At 46.8% G+C, this 27,733-nt stretch overlaps 1 protein-coding gene across 1 annotated transcript in view; it reads left to right on the forward strand.

Annotated features, from left to right (window-relative positions):
• Positions 1 to 25,363, forward strand: part of oxtra (oxytocin receptor a) — a 42,333-nt gene extending 16,970 nt beyond the window's left edge. Inside the window, exon 2 of the mRNA XM_067998287.1 lies at positions 25,107 to 25,363. Within this exon, the coding sequence (XP_067854388.1) occupies positions 25,107 to 25,363 (257 nt within the window). The remainder of the gene's footprint in view (positions 1 to 25,106) is intronic.
• The last annotated feature ends 2,370 nt before the right edge of the window (positions 25,364 to 27,733 follow it).

Raw genomic sequence — 27,733 nt, forward strand, 5'->3', positions numbered from 1 at the left:
ATGGGAAATATCCAGAATATGCAGCTCTTGAAAACGCTGCCAAGATGCCCCCAGTTTGGTTACGTCAGGACGGGGCTCGTGTTGCACGGAGAAGCTTTGTCCACCACAGGGTAGACTCCTGTGACACGGAATCTCACAGCATCGGGTCCGTCCTCAGTTTTAGCTCCAGGTCGATTCAGTGGGTGATGCAGTGACATTAGCAGATCCGTCTTCCCGTAACTGTGCTGCCTTCTGTTTACTGCCCCGAGAAACTGCCTCCCAATTCACCAGAAACCACCGCACCTTTAAATACTTGACCCTACTGGAGTGTACGTTAAGATTTTATTTGGGAGAAATAAAATGCTCTGCACGAAATTCAATTTTTAAAATATTAATTTTCTTTATTCAGCAACAAGTAAGAGCCTGCCCCCTGAACCAGAGTACTGAGACTCAGCCTGAGGAGGGGGGGAAATGTTCTTATATATTGGAGTAACTCTAATGTGTTCTGTGTATATAGATAGAAACCTTTGATACTTTGGTGTCAACTTTAAATTCTACTACAGTAACCATAGAACCATAGAAATTTACAGCACAGAAGGAGGCTATTCGGCCCATCGTGTCTGTGCCGGCCCAAAAAGAACCATCCAGTCTAATCCCACTTTCCAGCTCTTGGTCCGTAGCCTTGTAGGTTACGGCACCTCAAGTACACATCCAAGCACCTTTTAAATGCGATGAGGGTTTCTGCCTCTACCACCCTTTCAGGCAGTGAGTTCCAGATCCCCACCACCCTCTGGGTGAAAAAACCTTCCTCAGCTCCCCTCTAATCCTTCTACCAATTACTTTAAATCTATGCCCTCTGGTTATTGACCCCTCTACTGAGGGAAATAGTTCCGCCCTATCCACTCTATCTAGTCCCCTCATAATTTTATACACCTCAATCAAATCTCCCCTCAGCCGCCTCTGTTCCAAAGAAAACAACCCCAGCCTATCCAATCTTTCCTCATAGCTAAAATTCTCCAGTCCTAGTAACATCCTCATAAATCTCCTCTGTACCCGCTCTAGTGCAACCACATGGTATATATATATAAAACCCTTCATTTATATATATATATATAGTGTAAATTCTATACACTAGGATACAGAAATATAAATTATGTATAAAAGGATAAGTCTTCATTTTATATATATGATGAGTATATATTTATATAAATGTATACAATATACATTCAATTCTAATATGGGTATATATTCATTAGTGCTTTTGGACACTAAGGGAATCAAGGGATATGGGGATCAGGTGGGAAAGTGGAGTTGAGGTAGAAGATTAGCCATGATCTTATTGAATGGCGGAGCAGGCTCGAGAGGCTCCTATTATTTATGTTGTTACATCAATATATATAGTATGCATTCATATATATATATAGTGGGTATATATTTATATAATATAAATTCAATTATAATATGGGTATATAGTCTTACAAATATATAATATACATTCAAATATATAGTGTGTGTATTCATATAAATATGTATAGTGGTATATATTCATATATATATTTTATATTGCATATATTGGTAGATATAGTAGATGAATATTCTGTACGTATACTGGAATGAGACACATTCTGAACTGAGCAGCATGATGTGCTTGGCCCTACTGACTTGGACTGAGGTTTGTGCCCCCCTCCCCTCTATTTAATCAGTCGTTTTGTTTGGACCTTTTATGTAATGTGTGAGTCCTGACTTTGAGTGTTAAAAAAAGTTTCTACATAATTAACATCTCAAAGTAAAAAATCTCACCACTCACTGACGCTGTGTAAAGATTCCCTGACAAGATACTAACTTATGGAGCCAGCTGATTGCCAGCATCTTGTGGTTGTGAGTTTTCAAGGTGTTTAGATGCTGTTAAAGGAAGTTAGATCACCAGCTTGCTTTCGTTGTGAGGAGAAACAAATTTGAGTAACTAAAAATTCATTTTATATTTTATATCCTATTTTTCTTTTTATTTCAGTCTCTAACTTTTTAAAAATCTTTTGTTAATTTTCTATTTTTTGGAAAACTAATTTCTAATTTAGTAACTTGTAGGGATTTCAATTTGCGGTTTCTTTGGTGTGTTTTCTTGTATTATTTAATTTAAGCTCCTTTGTAAGTGTGTTTCGCTTCGCGAGGTCCCTGTATTGCCCACACAGGGATAACCTTTCTCACTTAAACTGTCAAGTTACCATTAGGGGTGCGAACAGAAGATTGAGAGTAGTCACTTCCGTTCCATAACGTTTTAGGAACTCCTACCTCAAGTCGTAAATAAAACCTAAGGGACTAAAAGAACAAAACAATCTGGAAATAATCAAGTTTACGTTTGTGAGGTAGTTTTTAATCTGTTAAGAAAAGACAGCTTAGTAAATCATAAACAGCATTTCTAAAAATCATTGAGCAAGTAATTGTTTGTATTCTCTTCCCATCCATCAACAGTAGACACTATTTCTATAAAGGTATTTAAGACCTGCTGTATGAGGGAAATTGCCTGCTCCCAGGCAACAGAATCGAAGAATGTTCGAGCACAAAAACAGGCCTTTCGTCCCATTAAGTTTGCTCTGTTGCTTTTCTACACCTGAGCCATCTAGTCTAATCCTACTCTCCTATTTTCTTACCTTTATGCATCGGCCGTGGCTCAGTTGTTAGCACTCTCACCTCTAAGTCAGAAGGTTGTGAGCGCCACTCCAGAGACTTAAGCACAAAATCTAGACTGATACTCCAGTGCAGTACTGAGGGAGTGCTGCGCTGTCAGAGGTGCTGTCTTTTGGATGACACATTAAACCAAGGCCCTGTCCACCCTCTCAGGTGGACGTAAAAGATCCCATTGCACTCTTTCGAAGAAGAGCATGGGAATTGCCCCCGGTGTCCTGGTCAATATTTATCCCTCAACCAACATCAATAAAACAGATGATCTGGTCATTATCACATTGCTGTTTGTGGGACCTTGCTGTGCACAAATTGGCTGCCGCGTTTCCTACATTACAGCAGTGACTACACTTCAAAAAAATACTTAATTGGCTGTAAAGTGCTTTGGAACGTCCTGAGGTCATGAACGGCCCTACAAAAATGCAACTGTCTAATTCCCTTTTAAAAGTGCTTATGAGCCCTGATCTTGTGATCGCATTTTTTTAAATTGCACCATGGCTGAGCATCTGACAGGACCAACTGGCAACGAACAGCTTTCCAAATCCCAATGGGGATTGGGAGCTCTGCAGAGTCCCGCAATCGAACCTGTGCCCCTCTGCTCCACAACACTGCCAAGCTGGAGCTGCAGTGCCGACTGCCATCAAATCCATTCCTGTGAGTGGGGGGAGGTATGGTAGTGTATTGGTCATTTTACCAGACTAGCAATCCAGAGAATCTGAATTCAAATCCCACCTCTGTTTGAGAATTTGGATTCAAGTTTTTAAACAAAAAGCTGGTAACGGCACAAAAGTGACCATGAAGCTGTCGGATTGTCGTAAAAACCCAACTGGTTCACGAATGCCCTTTAGGAAAGGAAACCTGCCGTCCTTACTCGGTCTATGTGACTACAATCCCACATCAACATGGTTGACTCTTAACTACAGACCGAAGTGGCCTAGCAAGCCATTCAAACCGCTAACACCACCTACTCAGGGCAACTAGGGATGGGCAATAAATGCCAGCCTTGCCTGCAACGCCTATATCCTGAGATCGAATAATAAAAAGTAATATTTTAGCAGCTTGCCTCACCCCCATGTGGAAGGGGCGCGTATTTCTTTACGATTCGTACTTAAGTAGAAATTTGAAAATGGTGTTGTTCATTTTTTTTTGCTTGAAAACATTCTGCGTGATATTAGTAATGTACAGGTTAACGCCATCACATGACGTTCCCCTGTCTGCTGTTTAAGGAAAACATTCGTACTTTTGTTAAAAGAGTTGACAATGGGAATAGAAGCACATTGATATTCATTATTAATATCGCACAGTATCCGATTTCAAACTGTATGTTTTTAACCATTAACACGAGGCAGGACCCGAGGACAACTTCCTCTTAACTTACAAATTCTAAGTTCATTATTGAAGTGTCAGCCTGGATTATGTGCTCAAGCCTCTGGATTGGGGCTTGAATTCATGGCCTTGTGACAGAGTCCTTCCCACTGAGCCAAACTGACACTTTTACCCCCCGGCAGTCTTTGCAGATCAGAAGCACTTGCTCAATGTGAAGTTGAGGCAAGTTGGTGGCTGAATGGCTTTGTGGGTCTCCAGTGCTTTGCTAATCTCTGCTGGCGGTTCCCTTATGTACACCATGGAACAATTATCATGGCCAAACTCTCTATTGGATGGAATACTTAAGTGGCTGGGATCTAACCTGCTGTTTCATGCTACAGTGCCTGTTCCATCCCAACAATGGCCAAGACTCTGTTCTTTCCAGCAAGTTTCTGTCTCAGTTGTGTGGCAAAGTTGTTTTTCATATGGTAAAGGTCATAAATTATCATATCTGATAGTTATGAATCCCTAACATGCGAATGACATTATTTCCATTATGCAATTGCTCGTAAATCTATATTTATTAAACTCCTCCATACTCACCAGACTTTAGACTGGGTGAGTGGCATCTCAGAGAAGAGTTCAACGGTGGAAACTCTGGTAAAGGAGCACTGTCTTCATGGAAATTGTAGTTTAAGTAAACTGAAGAAATGAGCGGGTGTCATTTTGTATGACGTGTGACAGTCACGTGATGACGTGTGTCAGTTACGTAATGATGCATGTAAGCCACGTGGTGATGTGTGAAAGTCGGTCACGTGATGGTGTGTGGAAGTCACATGATGGTGTAGAGCAGTCACATGATGATGTGTGGAAGTCACATGATGGTGTGGAGCAGTCACCGTTTCTGTTGCTTCATGTGTTAAACATAGAAACATAGAAAATAGGAGCAGGAGTAGGCCATTCGGCCCTTTGAGCCTGCTGTGCCGTTCAGTATGATCATGGCTGATCCTCTATCTCAATACCATATTCCCGCCCTCTCCCTAATAAACATAGCCAAAAAAAAACTTCCTACATCCATTTGTTTTAATAAAAATATTGCCTTTTAATGACATCTTCCATGTTGGTAGGTTCTTCTGAACATCTGTACCTCTCCTTTTCCAATGTACGAAACAGATAACCCGTGGTTACCAGTGTAACACAGTGTACCCAGCATTACCAGCGTGACACAGTGTTAACCCATGGTTATTGATGAAAGTGTTCTCGAGCGATCGCAACTCATTTGAAGGCACTTAATTCTACCTCCGGGTTTCGTGTCGCCAAGCTGCACAGCGGGCGTACTGCACACATGCATGACGTGATTTAAAACCCACTTTTTAAAGGGCCAATGCAACAATGGATTCTGAAGGAGATAGGAGTAAGAAGCAGAATGTAAGGACATAGAGGAAAGGCAGCACCCAGGTTCTCGGACGCTTCCCTTGAGATACTACCGGCTGCTGTGAGAAGCAGGAGGGAGTTGTTATAGCCAGGTGGCAGGAGGAAGAAACCTGCTTCTGCCTCCAAGAAGGTGTGGCTGGAGGTGGCAGAACAGGTCAGCAGCAGGAGCACGGTGCCCAGGTCTTGGGTGCAGTGCAGGAAGCGATTTAATGACCTAACCAGGTCAGGAAAAGTGAGTACAGTTCCTGATTCACCTACATCCTGTGGTGCACATCACCCTCCCTCACATTCTGTCTTGCCAAGCCTACTCCATCACATCACTCCTCACATCCACTTAAATCTCATTATCAACTTACCTTCACTTTCTGTGCACTTCCTCACCTCCCCATTTGTGAACCCACCACTCCCACTCACCTCAATCCTTCTGCAATGTGATGAATCTGTCTGGTACTCACCCTCTGTTGCATCTCTTTCATGGGCAGCCTCTGACAACGGCCCTGACAACGGCCGTGTGGACTCGGGGTGAACAACATTCTGCCGCCTTAAAAGGCTGACAGAGACAATAGAACTGGCCTTGCAAGGCATCACACATGTCCTCCAAACTGTTGTCCAGCAGAGTGGTAGGACTGATGTGGCCCTGGTCTAGGAGAAGGATGATAGAGAAAGGGAACATGGAAGTGGGGACTCCACTCAAAGCGCTCCTACGTCTCACACATTCCCCCCCCCCAACCAGTACCCGCAATGCAGCATCCTCTCCCAATGGCCGAGTCTGCCCCTGCACAGGTGCAAGCGAAGGGGCCCTCACAGGCTCCAAAACACAGAGGGCGTAGGCCCAGAGTATCTCAGCAGTCAGGGCAGGGACCTGAGCAACCTGCCACTACCTCTGCTGAAGCCACAAGCTATGCACCACGTAGAAGCAGTAGGAAGAGGAAGGCAGAGGTTTTGTAATCACTAAGGGTGAAAACGCCCTTGCATGTCCCTTATCATGAACGGCAAGACTTGATGTCACCCATTGGACGCGTATACTGTGGGTGTATGTGTAGTTGTAGGACTATTTTGTTCAACCTGGGGTGGGTGGGGGTGGGGGGGACTGGTGTTGGTGGTGGTCGTTCCAGGTGGTCTGAGTACTTGACTATCGTCACTTTGCAGATCTCCCATGAGAATCTATCAAATATGAGTGACTCCCTGGCATCACCAGCAGCAAGGTGTGCCGCTGCCCTGCTGATGGGTTGCTCGTCGTCCCCCTCCTTCTCCTCCTCTTCCTCATGTTCTTCAATGTTGATGGCAGATGTGGATGCTTCATGAGCGCATGGGACCTCATCCACCGGTAACCCTCTCTGTTGAGCGATGTTGTGCAGGATGCAACACACGACTATTATTCTTGCTGATGAGTACTGAAGGGCTCCCCCAGATCGATCCAGGCACCTGAAGCGTGTCTCTATGAAGTGGGGTTACAGAGTGTCTCATTGAACTGGGGCTACAGATTGTCTCTATGAACTGGGGCTACAGCGTGTCGCCATGAACTGGGGTTACAGAGTGTCTCTTTGAACTGGGGTTACAGATTGTCTCTATGAACTGGGGTTACAGAATGTCTCTTTGAACTGGGGTTACAGATTGTCTCTTTGAACTGGGGTTACAGATTGTCTCTATGAACTGGGGTTACAGAGTGTCTCTTTGAACTGGGGTTACAGATTGTCTCTATGAACTGGGGTTACAGAATGTCTCCATGAACTGGGGTTACAGAGTGTCTCTTTGAACTGGGGTTACAGAGTATCTCTATGAAGTGGGGTTACAGAGTGTCTCTATGAAGTGGGGTTACAGAATGTCTCTATGAAGTGGGGTTACAGAGTGTCTCTTTGAACTGGGGTTACAGAGTGTCTCTATGAAGTGGGGTTACAGAGTGTCTCTTTGAACTGCGGTTACAGATTGTCTCTATGAAGTGGGGTTACAGAGTGTCTCTATGAAGTGGGGTTACAGAATGTCTCTATGAAGTGGGGTTACAGAATGTCTCTATGAACTGGGGTTACAGAGTGTCTCTATGAAGTGGGGTTACAGAATGTCTCTATGAAGTGGGGTTACAGAGTGTCTCTTTGAACTGGGGTTACAGAGTGTCTCTATGAAGTGGGGTTACAGAGTGTCTCCATGAACTGGGGTTACAGATTGTCTCCATGAACTGGGGTTACAGAATGTCTCTTTGAACTGGGGTTACAGAATGTCTCTTTGAACTGGGGTTACAGAATGTCTCTTTGAACTGGGGTTACAGAATGTCTCTTTGAACTGGGGTTACAGAATGTCTCTTTGAACTGGGGTTACAGATTGTCTCCATGAACTGGGGTTACAGAATGTCTCTATGAACTGGGGTTACAGAATGTCTCCATGAACTGGGGTTACAGAGTGTCTCTTTGAACTGGGGTTACAGAGTATCTCTATGAAGTGGGGTTACAGAGTGTCTCTATGAAGTGGGGTTACAGAATGTCTCTATGAAGTGGGGTTACAGAGTGTCTCTTTGAACTGGGGTTACAGAGTGTCTCTATGAAGTGGGGTTACAGAGTGTCTCTTTGAACTGCGGTTACAGATTGTCTCTATGAAGTGGGGTTACAGAGTGTCTCTATGAAGTGGGGTTACAGAATGTCTCTATGAAGTGGGGTTACAGAATGTCTCTATGAACTGGGGTTACAGAGTGTCTCTATGAAGTGGGGTTACAGAATGTCTCTATGAAGTGGGGTTACAGAGTGTCTCTTTGAACTGGGGTTACAGAGTGTCTCTATGAAGTGGGGTTACAGAGTGTCTCCATGAACTGGGGTTACAGATTGTCTCCATGAACTGGGGTTACAGAATGTCTCTTTGAACTGGGGTTACAGAATGTCTCTTTGAACTGGGGTTACAGAATGTCTCTTTGAACTGGGGTTACAGAATGTCTCTTTGAACTGGGGTTACAGAATGTCTCTTTGAACTGGGGTTACAGATTGTCTCCATGAACTGGGGTTACAGAGTGTCTCCATGAACTGGGGTTACAGATTGTCTCTTTGAACTGGGGTTCTAGAGTATCTCTATGAACTGGGGTTACAGAGTGTCTCTTTGAACTGGGGTTACAGAGTGTCTCTATGAACTGGGGTTACAGAGTGTCTCTATGAACTGGGGTTACAGAGTGTCTCTATGAACTGGGGTTACAGAATGTCTCTTTGAACTGGGGTTACAGATTGTCTCCATGAACTGGGGTTACAGAGTGTCTCTATGAACTGGGGTTACAGAGTGTCTCTTTGAACTGGGGTTACAGAGTGTCTCTTTGAACTGGGGTTACAGATTGTCTCTATGAACTGGGGTTACAGATTGTCTCTTTGAACTGGGGTTCTAGAGTATCTCTATGAACTGGGGTTACAGATTGTCTCCATGAACTGGGGTTACAGATTGTCTCTTTGAAGTGGGGTTACAGAATGTCTCTATGAACTGGGGTTACAGAATATCTCTTTGAACTGGGGTTACAGAATGTCTCTTTGAACTGGGGTTACAGATTGTCTCTTTGAACTGGGGTTACAGAATGTCTCTTTGAACTGGGGTTACAGAATGTCTCTTTGAACTGGGGTTACAGATTGTCTCTTTGAACTGGGGTTACAGATTGTCTCTATGAACTGGGGTTACAGAGTGTCTCTATGAACTGGGGTTACAGAGTGTCTCTATGAACTGGGGTTACAGAATGTCTCTTTGAACTGGGGTTACAGATTGTCTCCATGAACTGGGGTTACAGAGTGTCTCTATGAACTGGGGTTACAGAGTGTCTCTTTGAACTGGGGTTACAGATTGTCTCTATGAACTGGGGTTACAGATTGTCTCTATGAACTGGGGTTACAGATTGTCTCCATGAACTGGGGTTACAGATTGTCTCTTTGAACTGGGGTTACAGAATGTCTCTATGAACTGGGGTTACAGAATATCTCTTTGAACTGGGGTTACAGAATGTCTCTTTGAACTGGGGTTACAGAATGTCTCTTTGAACTGGGGTTACAGAATGTCTCTTTGAACTGGGGTTACAGATTGTCTCTATGAACTGGGGTTACAGAGTGTCTCTATGAACTGGGGTTACAGATTGTCTCTATGAACTGGGGTTACAGAGTGTCTCTATGAACTGGGGTTACAGATTGTCTCTATGAACTGGGGTTACAGAGTGTCTCTATGAACCGGGGTTACAGATTGTCTCTATGAACTGGGGTTACAGATTGTCTCTATGAACTGGCGTTTCAGAGTGTTTCCATGAACTGGGGTTACAGAGTGTCTCCATGAACTGGGGTTACAGAGTGTCTCCATGAACTGGGGTTACAGAGTGTCTCTATGAACTGGCATTTCAGAGTGTTTCCATGAACTGGGGTTACAGAGTTTCTCCATGAACTGGGGTTTCAGAGTGTTTCCATGAACTGGGGTTACAGAGTATCTGGGGCAGTGGATAGCCAGGCCAGTAGATCAGCCAACGTTGTCAGGTCTGCAGCCATAGAAGTGTTAGGTGGACCAAAAGCAGACGGAGAGGGTGGCAGACTGTCGGAGAACTAGTGGAGCAGAATCAGATTTGAAGTAATTTGGCTGAAGCGCTGATGTCGGATCAATTAGTGACCAAGTGGAGGGGGAGTTGGGACCTGGAGAGAACACTTCTGATAGACTTGGAGGAGGTTTCTTTGGAAGTTGAGGATGGAGAGCTTTGATGTAGGAATATAGGAACATAGGAATAGCAGTAGGTATTCAGCACCTCATATCTATTCCGCCATTCAATTAAATCATGGCTGATCTGTACCTCAACTCCATTTACTGGCTTTGCTCCATATCCCTTGATACCCTTACCCAACAAAAGTTGTATCGATCTCAGACTTGAAAGCTCCAATTGTCCCCCAGCATCCACAGCCTTTTAGGGGAGAGAGTTTCAGATTTCCACCACCCTTTGTGTGAAAAAATGCTTCCTGATTTCACTCCTGAATGGCCTGGCTCTAATTTTAAGATTGTGCCCCCTTGTTCTGGATTCCCCCACCAGAGGAAATAGTTTCTCTGCATCTACCCTATCGAATTCTTTTATCATTTTAAACACCCCAGTCAGATCTCCCCACAACCTTCTAAACTCAAGGGAATACAAGTCAAGTTTATGCAATCTGTCCTCATAATTTAACCCTTTAAGTCCTGGCCTTATTCTGGTGAATCTGCGCTCTACCCCCTCCAAGCCCAATATATCTTTTCCTGAGGTGCGGTTCCCAGAGCTGAATGTAGTACTCCAGATGGGGTCTGACCAAGGTGGGCAGGATAATGTGAGTGAAGAAGTTGAGGAAGTTTAAAACAATGATTGCCAGCAGGCTTTGCCTCCCCTCGCCCGGCCAAACTCTGACGATAGTGTTGGTGGCGATTTGGAAATCGTATGACGTTACATTAGCAGCAAAACGATCCTGAAACTCAACCCTTCACCCATAGCCCTGACATCAGGTGACCACCAGAGGGCGCCAGATTGCCTCTTTGGTGTTATGATGTGGAGATGCCGGTGATGGACTGGGGTGGACAAATGTAAGGAATCTTACAACACCAGGTTATAGTCCAACTGTTTTATTTGAAAATCACAAGCTTTCGGAGGCTTTCTCCTTCGTCAGGTGAGCGAGTGTGGGATTCCATGGAAGGTTACCGCATTTATATTCAGAGAACAATACCTGGTGATTACAGATAATCTTTCCAACTGCCCATTGTCAAGGCAATCACAGTGTTCAGACAGAGTGATGTTACCTACAGGACCACCGAATACACAAACGGCCAGAACAAAAGACAGAGAGAGAGAGAGAGAGAAACATCCGAAAGGAAGAGAAAGACAGAGAATGACCCGTTGTGTTAAAAACAGATAACTTTTTTTCGCTGGTGGGGTTACGTGTAGCGTGACATGAACCCAAGATCCCGGTTGAGGCCATCCTCATGGGTGCGGAACTTGGCTATCAATTTCTGTTCGACGATTTTGCATTGTCGCGTGTCTCGAAGGCCGCCTTGGAGAACGCTTACCCGAAGATCGGTGGCTGAATGTCCTTGACTGCTGAAGTGTTCCCCGACTGGGAGGGTACCTTGGAGAACGCTTACCCTCCCAGTTTAGCAGCTCAAGTCAACAGGCTGCGTAAGACTGGGCCCCTGAACATCACCACCAATCAGGCACCATCCTCTATCTCCGTATATTCACTTTGTTGGTTTACAGTCTGTATCACTGTAGTGCAGTAATTTCCAAACATTCTATGTGGGAGATCCCCTACAAATACTGACACTCCCAGGGAGACCCTACCCTCCCTTCTGAAAGAGGGTGTCATCTGCTCAAACAGGGGCTATCGCTGTAGAAAACATACTCAACAACAGACATAATGCACCAGTAAGTCAACAGATACATAAATCGGATGACTTTATGACCCAGGCTCCCCTTGCAGACCCTCTAAGGCCCAGGGATGCCAGTTTGAAAACCTATGCTGTTGTCAAAAGTCCCTCTGTTTCCAACAGACCATCCTGAACAACATTGAGAGTGGCAATTTTGTAACTACTGTACAATTTAATTATATGGGTATGTTATACACCATGAAAAGTCAATACACTGGTGGAATATCAACTACCACTCGGGGGCTTTATTCAGGGGTCCCCAATTGTTGGGTTAACCATCCAATTACTGGCAGTCAAAAAAATTTGCTGAAACTTCAAAGGGTGCCGTCTTCATGGAGTGTTTCATAAAGTCTTTTTTCAATTCACATCACAGTGATGTGAATGGCATCATCAAGTTAAAAAGGATATAAGGGGGAACCAATGGATGTAGTATATTTGGATTTTCAAAAGGCATTCGATAAGGTGCCACATAAAAGGTTGTTATGCAAGATAAGGGCTCATCGGGTTGGAGTAATGTATTAGCATGGATAGAGGATTGGTTAACGGATAGAAAACAAAGAGCAGGGTTAAACGGGTCATTTTCAGGTTGGCAGGCTGTAACTACTGGGATGCCGCAGTGCTGGGGCCTCAGCTATTTACAATCTACATTAATGACTTGGATGAAGGGACTGAGTGTAATGTATCCAAGTTTGCAGACAATACAAAGCTAGGTGGGAAAGTGAGCAGTGCGGCGGACACAAGGAGTCTGCAAAGGGATATAGACAGGTTAAGTGAGTGGGCAAGAAGGTGGCAGATGGGGTATAACATGGGGAGATGTGAGGTTATTCACTTTGGTCGGAAGAATAGAAAAACAGAATATTTATTATATGTCGGTGTCCAGAGAGACCTGGTACAAGAAACATAAAAAGTTAGCATGCAGGTAAAACAAGCAATTAGGAAAGCAAATGGCATGTTGGCCTTTATTTCAAGGGGGTTGGAGTACAAGAGTAGGGAAGTCTTACTACAGTTGTACAGGGCTTTGGTGAGATCTCACTTGGAGTACTGGGTACTGTTTTGGTCTCCTTATCTAAGGAAGGATATACTTGCCTTAGAGGCGGTGTAATGAAGGTTCACTAGATTGATTCCTGGGATGAGAGGGTTGTCCTATGAGGAGAGATTGAGTAGAATGGACCTATACTCTGGAGTTTAGAAGAATGAGAGATGATCTCATTGAAATATATAAGATTCTGAGGAGGCTTGACAGGGTAGATGCTCAGAGGCTGTTTCCCCTGGCTGGAAAGTCTCGAACTAGGGGGCATAGTTGCAGTATAAGGGGTCATTCATTTAGGACTGAGATGAGGAAGAATTTCTTCACTCAGAGGGTTGTGACTCTTTGGAATTCTCTACCCCAGAGGGCTGTGGATGCTGAGTCGTTGAGTATATTCAAGGCTGAGATCGATAGATTTTTGGATTCGTGGGGAATTGAGGAATATGGGGATCAGGCAGGAAAGTGGAGTTGAGGTTGAAGATCAGCCATGATCTGATTGAATGGCGGAGCAGGCTCGAGGGGCCGAATGGCCTACTCCTGCTCCTATTTCTTATGTATGATTCTTATGTTTCTTATGACACATGGCTCCTTCGAGCCCCTCTTCCTCCCTAAACAACCACACCTTGCATTTAAATAATGTTCCTCACATGTAGGAAGACCTTACACAGAGTGCTTTACTGATCCAACATCGGCCTGGTAGATTATAATTTTATTATTATTTGAATCAACTTTACATTCAGCAGTTTCCGGTAGCTTAGAACTCCATCTTACAGACTGACTGCCTTGTTCAGTCTGGGTCTAACCAGCTGCCTAATTGTAAATGTTAATGCGGCTCTGATGGGACCAGAACCGATCCAAACACCTGCCCCCGCCCCTTCCCCTCCGTCCCACCCCCTCCCCCGACCCCCCCCCCCCCACCTCAGTCGGAGGACACTGCTGACAGAACTCGTCCAAAATTTAAAATTTCTGTCGGTAAATTTGAATAACTATTCTGAATGTTTGCGTCAGTAAAACAACCAATGTCCTCTCAGTTCTGCAGAGTGTTCCCTGCTGCAGTAGTCAGCGGTGGTGATCCGGAGCTGGGAGCAGCGGGATGAGGAGCAGCAGGACCTGTTTAGTGCATTAACCATCGGGGCTCGGGAAGGATGGGGGGGCTGTAGGGCAGAGGGCCGGCAGGGGTCTGACTGGGTCCCCAAAATGCTGACGGTCAGCTGACAGTCAGTATGTATGTGTAGCACATTTCGGGCCTGCACTGGATGCTCTCCCATGTTGAGTGCCACCGGTCTCTTCCATAAGTGCACCCTCTGTCCCTTATGATCAGGAGTTACCCTTTACTGCCCAATTTCTAGTCCTTTGATAGGATGACTCCAGGGGGAACCGTAACAATGAAAGCCCTTGGATTATGAACTGAAAACTAATCCCTGCATGTGGCACCACGTGCTGCTTCTTGCATTCCCAAATGACAGACGGCTAGTGAGACAAGGTCGGCTATGTATCAACCAGCTAGTTTATTTTACAGTCCATTAAGTGAACAAGCAGAGTAACGATTACAACAAATTAGAGCTTCATAACACTCCTTGTAACATAGAAGAAAAAGCAAACTTGTATTCACATTCATTCATTCACATTCTTAGGACGTTAAAATCATAGCCAATGAAGTACGTTTGAAGTGTCGTCACTGTTGTAATGTAGGAAACGCGGCAACCAATTTGCACACAGCAAGCTCCCACAAACAGCAATGACCAGATAATCTGCTTTGGTGACGTTGGTTGAAGGAAGAATGTTGACATCAGGAGAACTCCCCGGTCCTCTTCGAAATAGGGCCATGGGATAAGAACATAAGAAATAGGAGCAGGAGTAGGCCATTCGGCCCCTCGAGCCTGCTCCGCCATTCAATAAGATCATGGCTGATCTTCGACCTCAACTCCACTTTCCCGCCCAACCTCCATATCCCTTGATTTCCTTAGTGTCCAAATATCCATCGATCTCAGCCTTGAATATACTCAACGACTCAGCATCCACAGCCCTCTGGGGGTAGAGAATTCCAAAGATTCACAACCCTCTGAGTGAAGAAATTCCTCCTCATCTCGGTCCGAAATGGCCGACCCCTTATCTTGAGACCATGACCCCTAGTTCTAGACTCTCCAACCAGGGGAAACAACCTCTCAGCATCTAACCTGTCAAGCCCTCTAAGAATTTTATACGTTTCAATGAGATCACCTCTCATTCTTCTAAACTCCATAGAATAGAGGCCCATTCTACTCAATCTCTCCTCATAGGACAACCCTCTCATCCCTGAAATAAATCTAGTGAACCTTTGCTGTACCGCCTCTAAGACAAGTATATTCTTCCTTAGGTAAGGAGACCAACACTGTACACAGTACTCCATGTGTGGTCTCACCAGAGCCCTATATAATTGCAGCAAGACCTCCTTACTCTTGTACTCCAACCCCCTTGCAATAAAGGCCAAAATGCCATTTGCCTTCCTAATTATACCTGCATGCAACACTTTTTGTGTTTCTTTGTACGAGGACACCCAAATCTCTCTGAACACCAACATTTAATAGTTTCTCACCATTTAAAAAATATTCTGTTTTTCTATTCTTCCTACCAAAGTGAATAATTTCACATTTCCCCACATTATACCCCATCTGCCACCTTCTTGCCCACTCACTTAACCTGCCTATATCCCTTTGCTGACTCTTTGTGTCCTCCTCACAACTTACTTTCCCAACCTAGCTTTGTATCGTCAGCAAACTTGGATACATTACACTCGGTCCCTTCATCTAAGTCATTAATATAGATTGTAAATAGCTGAGGCCCAAGCACTGATTCTTGCGGCACCTCACTAGTTACAGACTGCCAACCTGAAAATGACCCATTTATCCCTACTCTCTGTTTTCTGTCCATTAACCAATCCTCTATCCATGCTAATATATTACCCCCAACCCATGAGCCCTTATCTTGTGTAACAACCTTTTATGTGGCACCTTATCGAATGCCATTTTGAAAATCCAAATATACTACATCCACTGGTTCCTCTTTATCTACTCTGCTGGTTACATACTCAAAAAACTCTAATAAATTTGTCAAACATGATTTCCCTTTCATAAAACCATGTTGACTCTGCCTAATCATATTATGATTTTCTAAGTGCCCGATTATCACTTCCTTAATAATGGATTCCAGCAGTTTCCCTACTACTGATGTCAGACTAACTGGTCTGTAGTTCCCTGTTTTCTCTCTCCCTCCTTTCTTGAATAGCAGGGTTACATTTGCTACCTTCCAATCTGCTGGGACCGCTCTAGAATCTCGGGAATTTTGGAAGATCACAATCAATGCATCCACTATCTCTTTTAGAACCCTAGGATGTAGGCCATCAGGTCCAGGGGATTTGTCAGCTTTTAGTCTTTCCCACCTAGCTTTGTATCGTCAGCAAACTTGGATACATTACACACGCTCCCCTCATCTAAGTCATTAATATAGATTGTAAATAGCTGAGGCCCAAGTACTGGTCCCTGCGGCACCCCACTAGTTACAACCTGCCAACCCAAAAATGACCCGTTTATTCCTACTCTCTGTTTTCTGTCTGTTAACCAATCCTCTATCCATGCTAATATATGACCCCAACCCATGAGCCCTAATCTTGTGTAACAACCTTTTATGTGGCACCTTATCGAATGCCTTTAAAAATCCAAATATACCACATCCACTGGTTCCCCTTTATCTACCCTGCTAGTTACACCCACTGTTCCCTCTAAGCTGTGCACGTGCGCGGCCGAGCAGCAGTCTATTGTGTGCTGCGCACTTAATCATTCCGCCTGCGCGTCAAAACAGTGCTCCCTGTCCCGTCCCACACTGACCAGTCCCCAGGCTCCTCCCACACTGACCAGTCCCCAGGCTCCTCCCACACTGACCAGTCCCCAGGCCCCCCCCACACTGACCAGTCTCCAGGCCCCCCCCACACTGACCAGTCCCCAGGCTCCTCCCACACTGACCAGTCCCCAGGCCCCGCCCACATTGACCAGTCTCCAGGCCCCTCTCCCACACCGACCAATCCCCAGGCCTCTCCCACACTGACCAGTCCCCAGGCCCCTCCCGTACTGACCAATCCCCAGGCTCCTCTCCTGCACTGACCAATCCCCAGGCCCCTCCCACACCGACCAATCCCCAGGCCCCCCTCCCACACCGACCAATCCCCAGGCCCCTCTCCCACACTGACCAATCCCCAGGCTCCTCTCCTGCACTGACCAATCCCCAGGTCCCTCCCACACCGACCAATCCCCAGGCCCCTCTCCCGCACTGACCAGTCCCCAGGCCCCTCTCCCGCACCGACCAGTCCCCAGGCCCCTCTCCCACACTGACTAGTCCCCAGGCCCCTCTCCCGCACCGACTAGTCCCCAGGCCCCTCTCCCGCACCGACCAATCCCCAGGCCCCTCTCCCGCACCGACTAGTCCCCAGGCCCCTCTCCCACACCGACCAATCCCCAGGCCCCTCTCCCGCACCGACCAGTCCCCAGGCACCTCTCCCACACCGACCAATCCCCAGGCCCCTCTCCCACACCGACCAATCCCCAGGCCCCTCTCCCGCACCGACCAGTCCCCAGGCCCCTCTCCCGCACCGACTAGTCCCCAGGCCCCTCTCCCACACCGACCAATCCCCAGGCCCCTCTCCCGCACCGACCAGTCCCCAGGCCCCTCTCCCGCACCGACCAATCCCCAGGTCCCTCCCACACCGACCAATCCCCAGGCCCCTCTCCCACACTGACCAATCCCCAGGCTCCTCTCCTGCACTGACCAATCCCCAGGTCCCTCCCACACCGACCAATCCCCAGGCCCCTCTCCCGCACCGACCAGTCCCCAGGCCCCTCTCCCGCACCGACCAATCCCCAGGTCCCTCCCACACCGACCAATCCCCAGGCCCCTCTCCCACACTGACCAATCCCCAGGCTCCTCTCCTGCACTGACCAATCCCCAGGTCCCTCCCACACCGACCAATCCCCAGGCCCCTCTCCCGCACCGACCAGTCCCCAGGCCCCTCTCCCGCACCGACCAATCCCCAGGCCCCCCTCCCACACCGACCAATCCCCAGGCCCCTCTCCCACACTGACCAATCCCCAGGCTCCTCTCCTGCACCGACCAATCCCCAGGTCCCTCCCACACCGACCAGTCCCCAGGCCCCTCTCCCACACTGACCAATTCCCAGGCCCCTCTCCCGCACTGACCAATCCCCAGGCCCCTCTCCCGCACTGACTAGTCCCCAGGCCCCTCTCCCGCACCGACCAGTCCCCAGGCCCCTCTCCTGCACTGACTAGTCCCCAGGCCCCTCTCCCGCACCGACCAGTCCCCAGGCCCCTCTCCCGCACCGACTAGTCCCCAGGCCCCTCTCCCGCACTGACCAGTCCCCAGGCCCCTCTCCCGCACCGACCAGTCCCCAGGCCCCTCTCCTGCACTGACTAGTCCCCAGGCCCCTCTCCCGCACCGACCAGTCCCCAGGCCCCTCTCCCGCACCGACCAATCCCCAGGCCCCTCTCCCGCACTGACCAGTCCCCAGGCCCCTCTCCCGCACTGACCAGTCCCCAGGCCCCTCTCCCGCATGACCCGTCCCCAGGCCCCTCTCCCACACTGACCAATCCCCAGGCCCCTCTCCCACACTGACCAGTCCTCAGGCCCCTCTCCCACTCTGACCAGTCCCCAGGCCCCTCTTCCACACTGACCAGTCCCCAGGCCCCTCTCCCACTCTGACCAGTCCCCAGGCCCCTCTCCCACACTGACCAGTCCTCAGGCCCCTCTCCCACTCTGACCAGTCCCCAGGCCCCTCTTCCACACTGACCAGTCCTCAGGCCCCTCTCCCACTCTGACCAGTCCTCAGGCCCCTCTCCCACACTGACCAGTCCCCAGGCCCCTCTCCCGCACTGACCAGTCCCCAGGCCCCTCTCCCACGCTGACCAGTCCCCAGACCCCTCTCCCACACTGACCAGTCCTCAGGCCCCTCTCCCACGCTGACTAGTCCCCAGGCCCCTCTCCCACTCTGACCAGTCCTCAGGCCCCTCTCCCACTCTGACCAGTCCCCAGACCCCTCTCCCGCACTGACCAGTCCCCAGGCCCCTCTCCCACTCTGACCAGTCCCCAGACCCCTCTCCCACACTGACCAGTCCCCAGGCCCCTCTCCCACGCTGACCAGTCCCCAGACCCCTCTCCCACAATGACCAGTCCTTAGGCTCCTCTTCCACACAGCCGAACCACAGGCCCTCCTCCAGCTCTGCCTCCCAGGTTCCCAGTGCTCCAGCCCCAGGCGGGCTGTTCTGCCTCTGGTGCTGGGGAGTGTCCAGAGGTCCGAGTTTCCGATCCCGTGGCTGCGGCCCCAGCCGCCACATTGTTTACCGCATTGCTAGGAAATGCAGTCAGCGAGCAGCTGATTGACTACGCGGAAACCAGACCAGGAAGTAAATGTAAACCGATTGGCGAAACCGATGCATTTGTTGGTGGCCAATCACAGACCGGACCTATCCACCCAATCACAGATCAGGTATCACCACCCAATTGCAGACCAGGCATCTCCACCCAATTGCAGACCAGGCATCTCCACCCAATTACAGACCAGGCATCTCCACCCAATTACAGACCAGACATCTCCACCCAATCACGGACCAGGCATCTCCACCCAATTACAGACCAGACATCTCCACCCAATTACAGACCAGACATCTCCACCCAATTACAGACCAGGCATCTCCACCCAATTACAGACCAGACATCTCCACCCAATTACAGACCAGGCATCTCCACCCAATTACGGACCAGACATCTCCACCCAATTACAGACCAGACATCTCCACCCAATCACGGACCAGGCATCTCCACCCAATTACAGACCAGGCATCTCCACCCAATTACAGACCAGGCATCTCCACCCAATTGCAGACCAGGCATCTCCACCCAATTCCAGACCAGGCATCTCCACCCAATTACAGACCAGGCATCTCCACCCAATTACAGACCAGACATCTCCACCGAATCACGGACCAGGCATCTCCACCCAATCACGGACCAGGCATCTCCACCGAATCACGGACCAGGCATCTCCACCCAATCACAGACCAGGCATCCCCAGCCAATCATAGACCAGGCATCCCCAGCCACTCACAGACCAGGCACCTCCACCCAATCATCGATGAGGGGCCCATGACCAAACTGCTCCCTGCCTCACACAGAGGCAGCCAAAACTAATGAGACCTGCAAGATGTACAATTGTAATGCAATCATTTTTTAAACTCTGCTGAGGATTCAATGGGTGGGGGAGGAGCTTTAATTAAACTGTTCCCTATCCCCAAATTCACATTGACTGACTTGACAGCTGTTTTGTATTTCTGACTCAATTTAAAAATTCTGATTGCACATGATTTATATCTGTTTCAATCAGAGTCATTAAGCTGATTCAACAAAAAGCAGATAATCTTTAATAAAATATAACGAGACTGGTCTGCTCGATCCTAGTGCAACTTAAGGAACCCATTTCATAAATTATATAAATTTATCAGCCAATATAACATTAAATTGTTACATTTATCCATTATTTTGTACATTTGTTCTGTTTGTTATATACCCTGAATAATGTTTTCTATTCAAAGTTGTGATTTTTTTTTAACGGTTGTGCACACACAGCCTTTATATCAATGCACAAACCCAAATTCATTCCGCACATGGCCGGAAATAATTAGAGGGAACATTGGTTACACCCTCAACAAACTCTAATAAATTTGTCAAACACGATTTCCCTTTCATAAAACCATGTTGACTCTGCCTAATCATATTATGATTATCTAAGTGCCCTGTTACCACTTCCTTAATAATGGATTCTGTGTCAGGCTAACTGGCCTATAATTTCCTGTGTTCTCTCTCCCTCCTTTCATGAATAAGGGGTCACATTTGCTACCTTCCAATCCACAGGGACCATTCTAGAATCTAGGGAATTTTGGATGATCAAAATGAATGCATCCACTATCTCTGCAGCCACCTCTTTTAAAACCCTAGGATGTAGGCCATCAGGTCCAGGGGATTGTCGGCTTTTATCGCATTAATTTCTCCAGTACTTTTTGTTGACTAATCTTAATTGCTTTAAGTTCCTCACTCTCATTAGACCCTTGTTTCCCCACTATTTCCAGTATGTTTTTTGTGCCTTCTACTGTGAAGACAGATACAAAATATTTGTTTAACATCTCTGCCATTTCTTAATTCCCCATTCTAATTTCTCCTGTCTCAGTCTCTAAGGGACCCACATTTACTTTCGCTAATCTCTTCCTTTTTACATACTTGTCGAAGCTCTTACAATCTGTTTTTATATTTCTTGCTAGTTTACTCTCATATTCAATTTTCTCCCTCTTTATCAATTTCTTGGTCATCCTTTGCTGATTTCTAAAACCCTCCAAATCCTTCGGCTTACTACTCTTTTTGGCATATTGTAAACTTCTTCTTTTAATCTAGTTAGCTATGGTTGGATCATTTTTCCCATGGAGTTTTTATTTCTCAAGGGAATGTATATTCAGTGAGAATTATGAATTATTTCTTTAAATGTTTGCCATTGCTTATCTACCATCATATCTTTTAATCTAATTTCCCAATCTATCTTAGCCGACTCGCCCCTCAAAACTACGTAATTGGCTTTGTTTAAATTTTAAGACCCTAGTTTCAGACTTAACTACATCACCTTCAAACTCAATATGAAATTCTATCATATTATGATCACTCTGCCTCAGAGGATCCTTAACTATCAGATTACTGATTAACCCTGTCTCATTACACAATACAAGATCTAAAATAATCTGTTTCCTGTTTGGTTCCTCGACATATTGTTCCAGGAAACTGTCTCGGATGCATTCCATGAAATCGTCCTCCAAACTACTTTTGCCGATTTGATTGGCCCAGTCTATATGAAGATTAAAGTCCCCCACGATTATTGCATTACCCTTGTTACATGCTCCTCTAATTTCCTGACTTATACTCTGTCCAACACTATAACTACTGTGAGGGGCCTGTAAACTACTCCCACCAGTGTTTTTTGCCCCTTGTTATTTCTTATCTCCACCCACACTGATTCTACATCCTGACTTTCTGAGCCAAGATCCTTTCTCACTCTTGTCTTTATCTCATCCTTCATTATCAGGGCTACCCACCCCCACTTTTCCATTTTGTCTGTCGTCTCTAAAAGTCAAGCATCCTGGAATATTTAGTTCCCAACCTTGGTCACCCTACAACCACGTCTCAGCAATGACTATTAGAACAAACCCATTTATCTCTATTTGTGCCGTTAATTCATCTATTTTGTTATGAATGCTTCGTGCATTCAGATATAGCACCTTTAATTTTAACTTTTTACTATTTTTCTCTGATGTGACCTTAGTTACTAATGCCCTGTTACCTTTGTTAAACTCTCTGTCCCTTCCTGACACACTCTGCTTGTTTTTACCCATATCACTACTCTGCTCTATAGCCTTGACTTTTCTCTTTAGACTTATAAATTTACCCTAACCTGAACCCCCCCAACCTTGCTTATTAGTTTAAAGCCCTTTCTACTGCCCTAGTTATTTAATTTGTCTAGACAATGATCCCAGTTTAAATGGAGCCCATCCCAACAGAACAGCTCCCTCTTTCCCCATTACAGGCACCAGTGCCCCACGAATCAAAACCCCTGCTTCTCACACCACTCTTTCAGCCATGCATTTAACCAGCTAATTTGTTTGTCCTTATGCCAATTTGCACATGGCTCAGGTAATAATCCAGAGATTATTACCAATGAGGTTCTGCTTTTTAATTTGGACCTAGCTTCTCAAACTCCCTCAGGAGAACCTCATTCCTAGTTCTGCCTATGTCGTTGGTTCCTACGTGGACCATGACAACTGGATCCTCCCCCTCCTGCTTCAAGTTCTTCTGCAACCGCGAGGAGAGGTCCTTAACCCTGGCCCTGGCACCGGGCAGGCATTGGATAGCTCTTTCAAGGAGCCGGCCCAGGCACGATGGGCTAAATGGCCTTCTTCTGTGCTGTATCGTTCTATGAATATAACTTTTTTGGCCACTAATTCCACTGAAACTTAAGGAGGATATGATCATTCCATCTGTCTCATTTACTAGACCTTCCAAAAAAAGACTGCCCCAGACCAAGTCGTCCTTTGTACTTTTTGTTTCCTAACCGGACAGGAACCCAACGACTTGACCTTTGACCATGTCCCAGGTCTCCTGTCCAAGGATTGGCCAGCTGAGCTGCCAATTAAACTGCCTGCCTGCCTCTTTGGTGTGGGTGTCAGCCAGACAACCTCACGCTGAGTATGCATGAATTCAGCTGCTCCCATATCATGTGAATGTCAACTGGAAGTCAGAATGTGATAATGATTCCCCTATTGTCCCGGGCCTTTACAGATAATAGTTTCAATGACTAGCTCATTAACTTTCAGGAGAGCTCATTAACATACCGATTCCGTTTTTGTCCCAATGACTCCGGCTTTTTTTCCTCTGTCAACAAACGATGCTGGACCTTTGGGAATTAACCCTTAGGATCTGGGATCTGACTTAATATCAAAAACATAATGCAGCTGAAGTCAAAAATCACTTTTGGGCTAAATAGATAAAAATCCTTAAATGGGACAGTATTGTTTTGAACTTGTTCACGGGATATAGGCGTCATTGGCAAAGCCGACATTTATTGCCCACCCTAGTTACCCTGAGAAGGTGTTCTTGGATCTTCTCGTTGAACCGCTGCAGTTCTTGTGGTGATATCATGTTCCCACAATAGTGTATGGTAGGGAGTTCCAGGATATTGATCCAGCAACAATGAAGGAGGGGGAAGGAGCTGCAGTCAATAACCTTTGCGAGTTGCTACATTAATATGTTAGTATTAAGAGATTGTCTCTATTATCATCCTCAAACATATATAAAGACATTGTTAACAGTGGTTAGGGGAAGTCTGGGAGCAGCCATTTTGTGAAGTCGATCATCGTGAAGTTCTGTCCAGTGACATTGTGTATAAGGAAAGCTGCCCACAATGCATTGTTCCTATACCTGATGTCACATGGGAGGGAAATTCCACATAAAATGTTTGCTGGCAGGCCATCTCTAACCAGAAATTCCAATGCACGAAACAGAAAAATGAGAGGGTGCCTGGGAGACACTCACCTGACGAAGGAGAAAGCCTCCAAAAGCTTGTGATTTTCAAATAAAACTGTTGGACTATAATCTGGTGTTGTAAGATTCCTTACATTTGTCCACCCCAGTCCATCACCGGCATCTCCACATCATGGGAGACATTGGTAAGTGCACAGGTACCTTCCTACTTCCAACTCGCCGAGGCTTCTTCGACAGCACCTCCCAAACCCGCGACCTCTACCACCTAGAAGGAAAAGGGCAGCAGGCACATGGGAACAACACCACCTGCACGTTTCCCTCCAAGTTACATACCATCCTGACTTGGAAATATATCGCCCGTTCCTTCATTGTCACTGGGTCAAAATCCTGGAAATCCCGACCTAACGGCATTGTGGGAGCACCTTCAACACATGGGCTGCAGTGGTTCAAGAAGAAGGCCCACCACCACCTTCTCAAGGGCAACTAGGGATGGGCAATAAATTCCAGCCTTGCCAGCGATGCCCATATCCCAAGAATGAATTTTAACAACAACAACTTGCATTTATGTGGCACCTTTAATGTAGTAAAGCTTCCCAAGGCGCATCACAGGAGCGATTATCAAACAAAATTTGACACCAAGCCACATAAGGAAATATTAGGACAGGTGATCAAAAGCATGGTCAAAGAGATAGGGTTTTTTTATTCGTTTGTGGGATGTGGGCATCGCTGGCGAGGCCAGCATTTATTGCCCATCCCGAATTGCCCTTGAGAAGGTGGTGGTGAGCCGCCTTCTTGAACCGCTGCAGTCCGTGTGGAGGAGCGTTTTAAGGAGCGTCTTAAAGGAGGAGAGAGAGGTAGAGAAGCAGAGAGGTTTAGGGAGGGAATTCCAGTGCTTAGGGCCAAGGTAACTGAAGGCACGGCCGCCAACGGTGGAGTGAAGAAAATCAGTGGTGCGCAAGAGGCCAGAGTTGGAGGAACACAGAGATCTCGGAGGGTTGTAGGACTGAAGGAGGTTACAGAGATAGGGAGGGGCGAGGCCATGGAGGGATTTGAACACAAGGATGAGAATTTTAAAATCGAGACATATGGATCAGCAGACTAGGCTTCCCCTTTAAGATGAATGTGATGAGTATGAATAGACAGGATGATGGTCATTATTAAAGGAATCCACAAAATGTTTTTGTTAATCTTCCCACAGATTGGGCCTTCGTCATCGCCATGCTGCTGGCGAGCCTCAACAGCTGCTGCAACCCCTGGATTTACATGTTCTTCACCGGCCGCCTGTTCCATGATCTGGTCCAGCGTTTCCTCTGCTGCTCCTCGAGGCTCACCAAGACCGAGCAGCCCACCAGCGAGCTGACCTGCAGCAAGAAGAGCAATTCCTCCACCTTCGCCATCAGCCTCAAGAGTTCAGGCAGTCAGAAGAGCCTCTCGGTCCACCAGCAGCCCCAGTAATAAAGCAACCGCGGCCAACTCTGTGTCTCGAGGACCACTCTGCTGAGATCTTTCTCCGTGTTTCTTGTGCCCTTATCCATTTTGTAAAATGCTGTGCCGCCTGTAAGCGATAAGTTATAATTCCTCTCAAGTGACCCTTAATGCACTGATGAAGCTTGGCCTTATAGCAGTTGGCTCCTGTTGGGTGTGACGTTCTTACCACTAGCAGTTGGCAGCTAGCAGCGGAGATGAGTCAAGGTTCCAGGACCCTCCTTCCCCCCCACCCTCCCCTCGGTGATTCAGTGCCTCTGCCGCAAAGCAATACCAAGCGGGAAGGTCCGAGGAGCAATCCTTGGATGGTTCCGGGTTCATTGATCTCAGCCAGTGGGGACACTACGATCAACCTCAGTGCCTCAAGCCCAAATGAAGGAGGGGGAAATGGGGCCAGGGCTCCTGCTCCTAACTAGTATTCACTGACCCCAAGGGCCCATTGGGCGTGGATAGAATAAGTCACACCTTTGGTGGAATAGCCTGCTGACACACAAAGCCCAGCTCACGAGCAGGGATTCCCAGGCGAGCCTGCTCTATTTGTGGGGGGCCTGCATTTTGAGACCAGGAAAAATACCAGCATTTTTTTGAGGTCCTGCTGATGACCAGCACAGGCCTGACTAAGACTCTAAATATTACTTAAGTAGGTCTCTTACCACATCTTGGTGCCTTCTCACCATCTCCTCAGTTTGAAACAAGCATTATCCTGCAGGAGTAGGCTTTTTAAAGGTATCACTTTTTAACTTCTGCTGGGCAGTTTTTTTTGCTTATTGTATTGCTTTATCTGTATTTATGTTGGTGTGCTCATTTTTGTGTTGCTGTTGAGGACTTTTTTTTTTGCTTTACAAGATGTTTTTCAACCATCCTGCTCCCAGATACTTGCAGGATGGAAATTCCTCAGGGGTTCCAATAGTACTCCTAGATTTGGAGTTGGAAGAGCAGTTCTTGAGGGGGATCTTGATGGAACTTCATTTCAGGTTGTTATGGATCACACTGCCTTGCTGTGGCTTCTTGCTCATCCCGATCCATCTCGTCACCTGGAGCAGTGGTGTCTGTGTTTGATTTCTCGGTAATTCACTGAGGAAGGATTTCATGGCATCGGACACAATATCCTGTGGTGGTCGCAAAGGGGGAGCTAGAAGCTCTACTGGAGAGACCAACACAGGCAGTGATTCATCCAAGTCAAGAGTTAACATTTCCTATCCAGAGTCAAGAGTAGCTAAAGAAATGCAAGATGAGGATTTGGTCCTCAGACTATTCGGAAGAGCTCTGTTGGCAGGTTCGCTGGTGAAAAGGTGGAACAGAGCCCTGGTGTTTGACTATCAGAACAAGCCAGGTATGAATCTGAAGGCTGCCGTGACACTATAATTACCAGGCCACTTATCTGAGAGAATGCCATGACCATCCCATGAGTGGGCACTTGGGTATCACGAAGACAATGCAATGGCTGCACCAACGGGGTTGAGTATGAGAAAAGATGGCATTGGTTCTATAAAGTCTTGAAATATATGCCAGGTTTCACACTGGGCTCCAACAGAGCCAATGTTTGCTCTAAAGCCGACAGATTCACGGGAGTGCTTGGTGGGGGGTGCACTTTGTTGGACCTCTTCCCTGATCCAAGAACAGTAATTATTACTCATTGATATACGTTGACTTCTTTTCCAAATGGGTGAAGATATTCCGAAGTAGTTGGTGAAGAAGTTTTTCTGTGCTGTCCGATTGGGGTACACCGTTTACAAGTGCAGTCTTTGAAGGCAGAACAGGGGCACTAGTAATTGAGCTAACTGAGAGAGTGAACCAAACAATAGAGACCACAACAAGGAGGGCCTATGTTGGTCAGAAGTACAGCGAATAGCACAAGCATGTGCCGTTATCAGAATGACAATGATCATGCCAGCGCGGATGATACACTGGTATTTATCCTCATTGGAAGGAACTTGGTTACCCCTCTCCACCTGGTTGAGAATCCTGGACCATCTAATGGAGGGTCAGTTTACTCCTATGCCAGCCTTGAGATGGTGTTGGAAGATATGTATCGGCAAGTAAAAGATCACTTGACCGTAGCACATGCCACTGAATGAAATAACATGACAAAAGATGTCCAGTGACTTAGTGAAACTAAGGACCTATCCTAGATTGGTGGAGAGCAAGGTACCATGGATAAACTATCTGCTACCTACAAAGGCCCACATAGGGTACTTGGAAAATTATTGGACCTTTATTACAGGTTCCTGAGGTCACCAGAAGACGCGGTGGTTGGTGCCTCCCTGTGTGAGACATGCTTCCACACTGGATAAGGGAAACAGTTCATGGAGGAGTAGACAAGGAGGTACCAGAAAATCC

The sequence above is a fragment of the Heptranchias perlo genome, chromosome 17 (assembly GCF_035084215.1).
Source record: "Heptranchias perlo isolate sHepPer1 chromosome 17, sHepPer1.hap1, whole genome shotgun sequence".
Lineage (NCBI taxonomy): Eukaryota > Metazoa > Chordata > Chondrichthyes > Hexanchiformes > Hexanchidae > Heptranchias > Heptranchias perlo.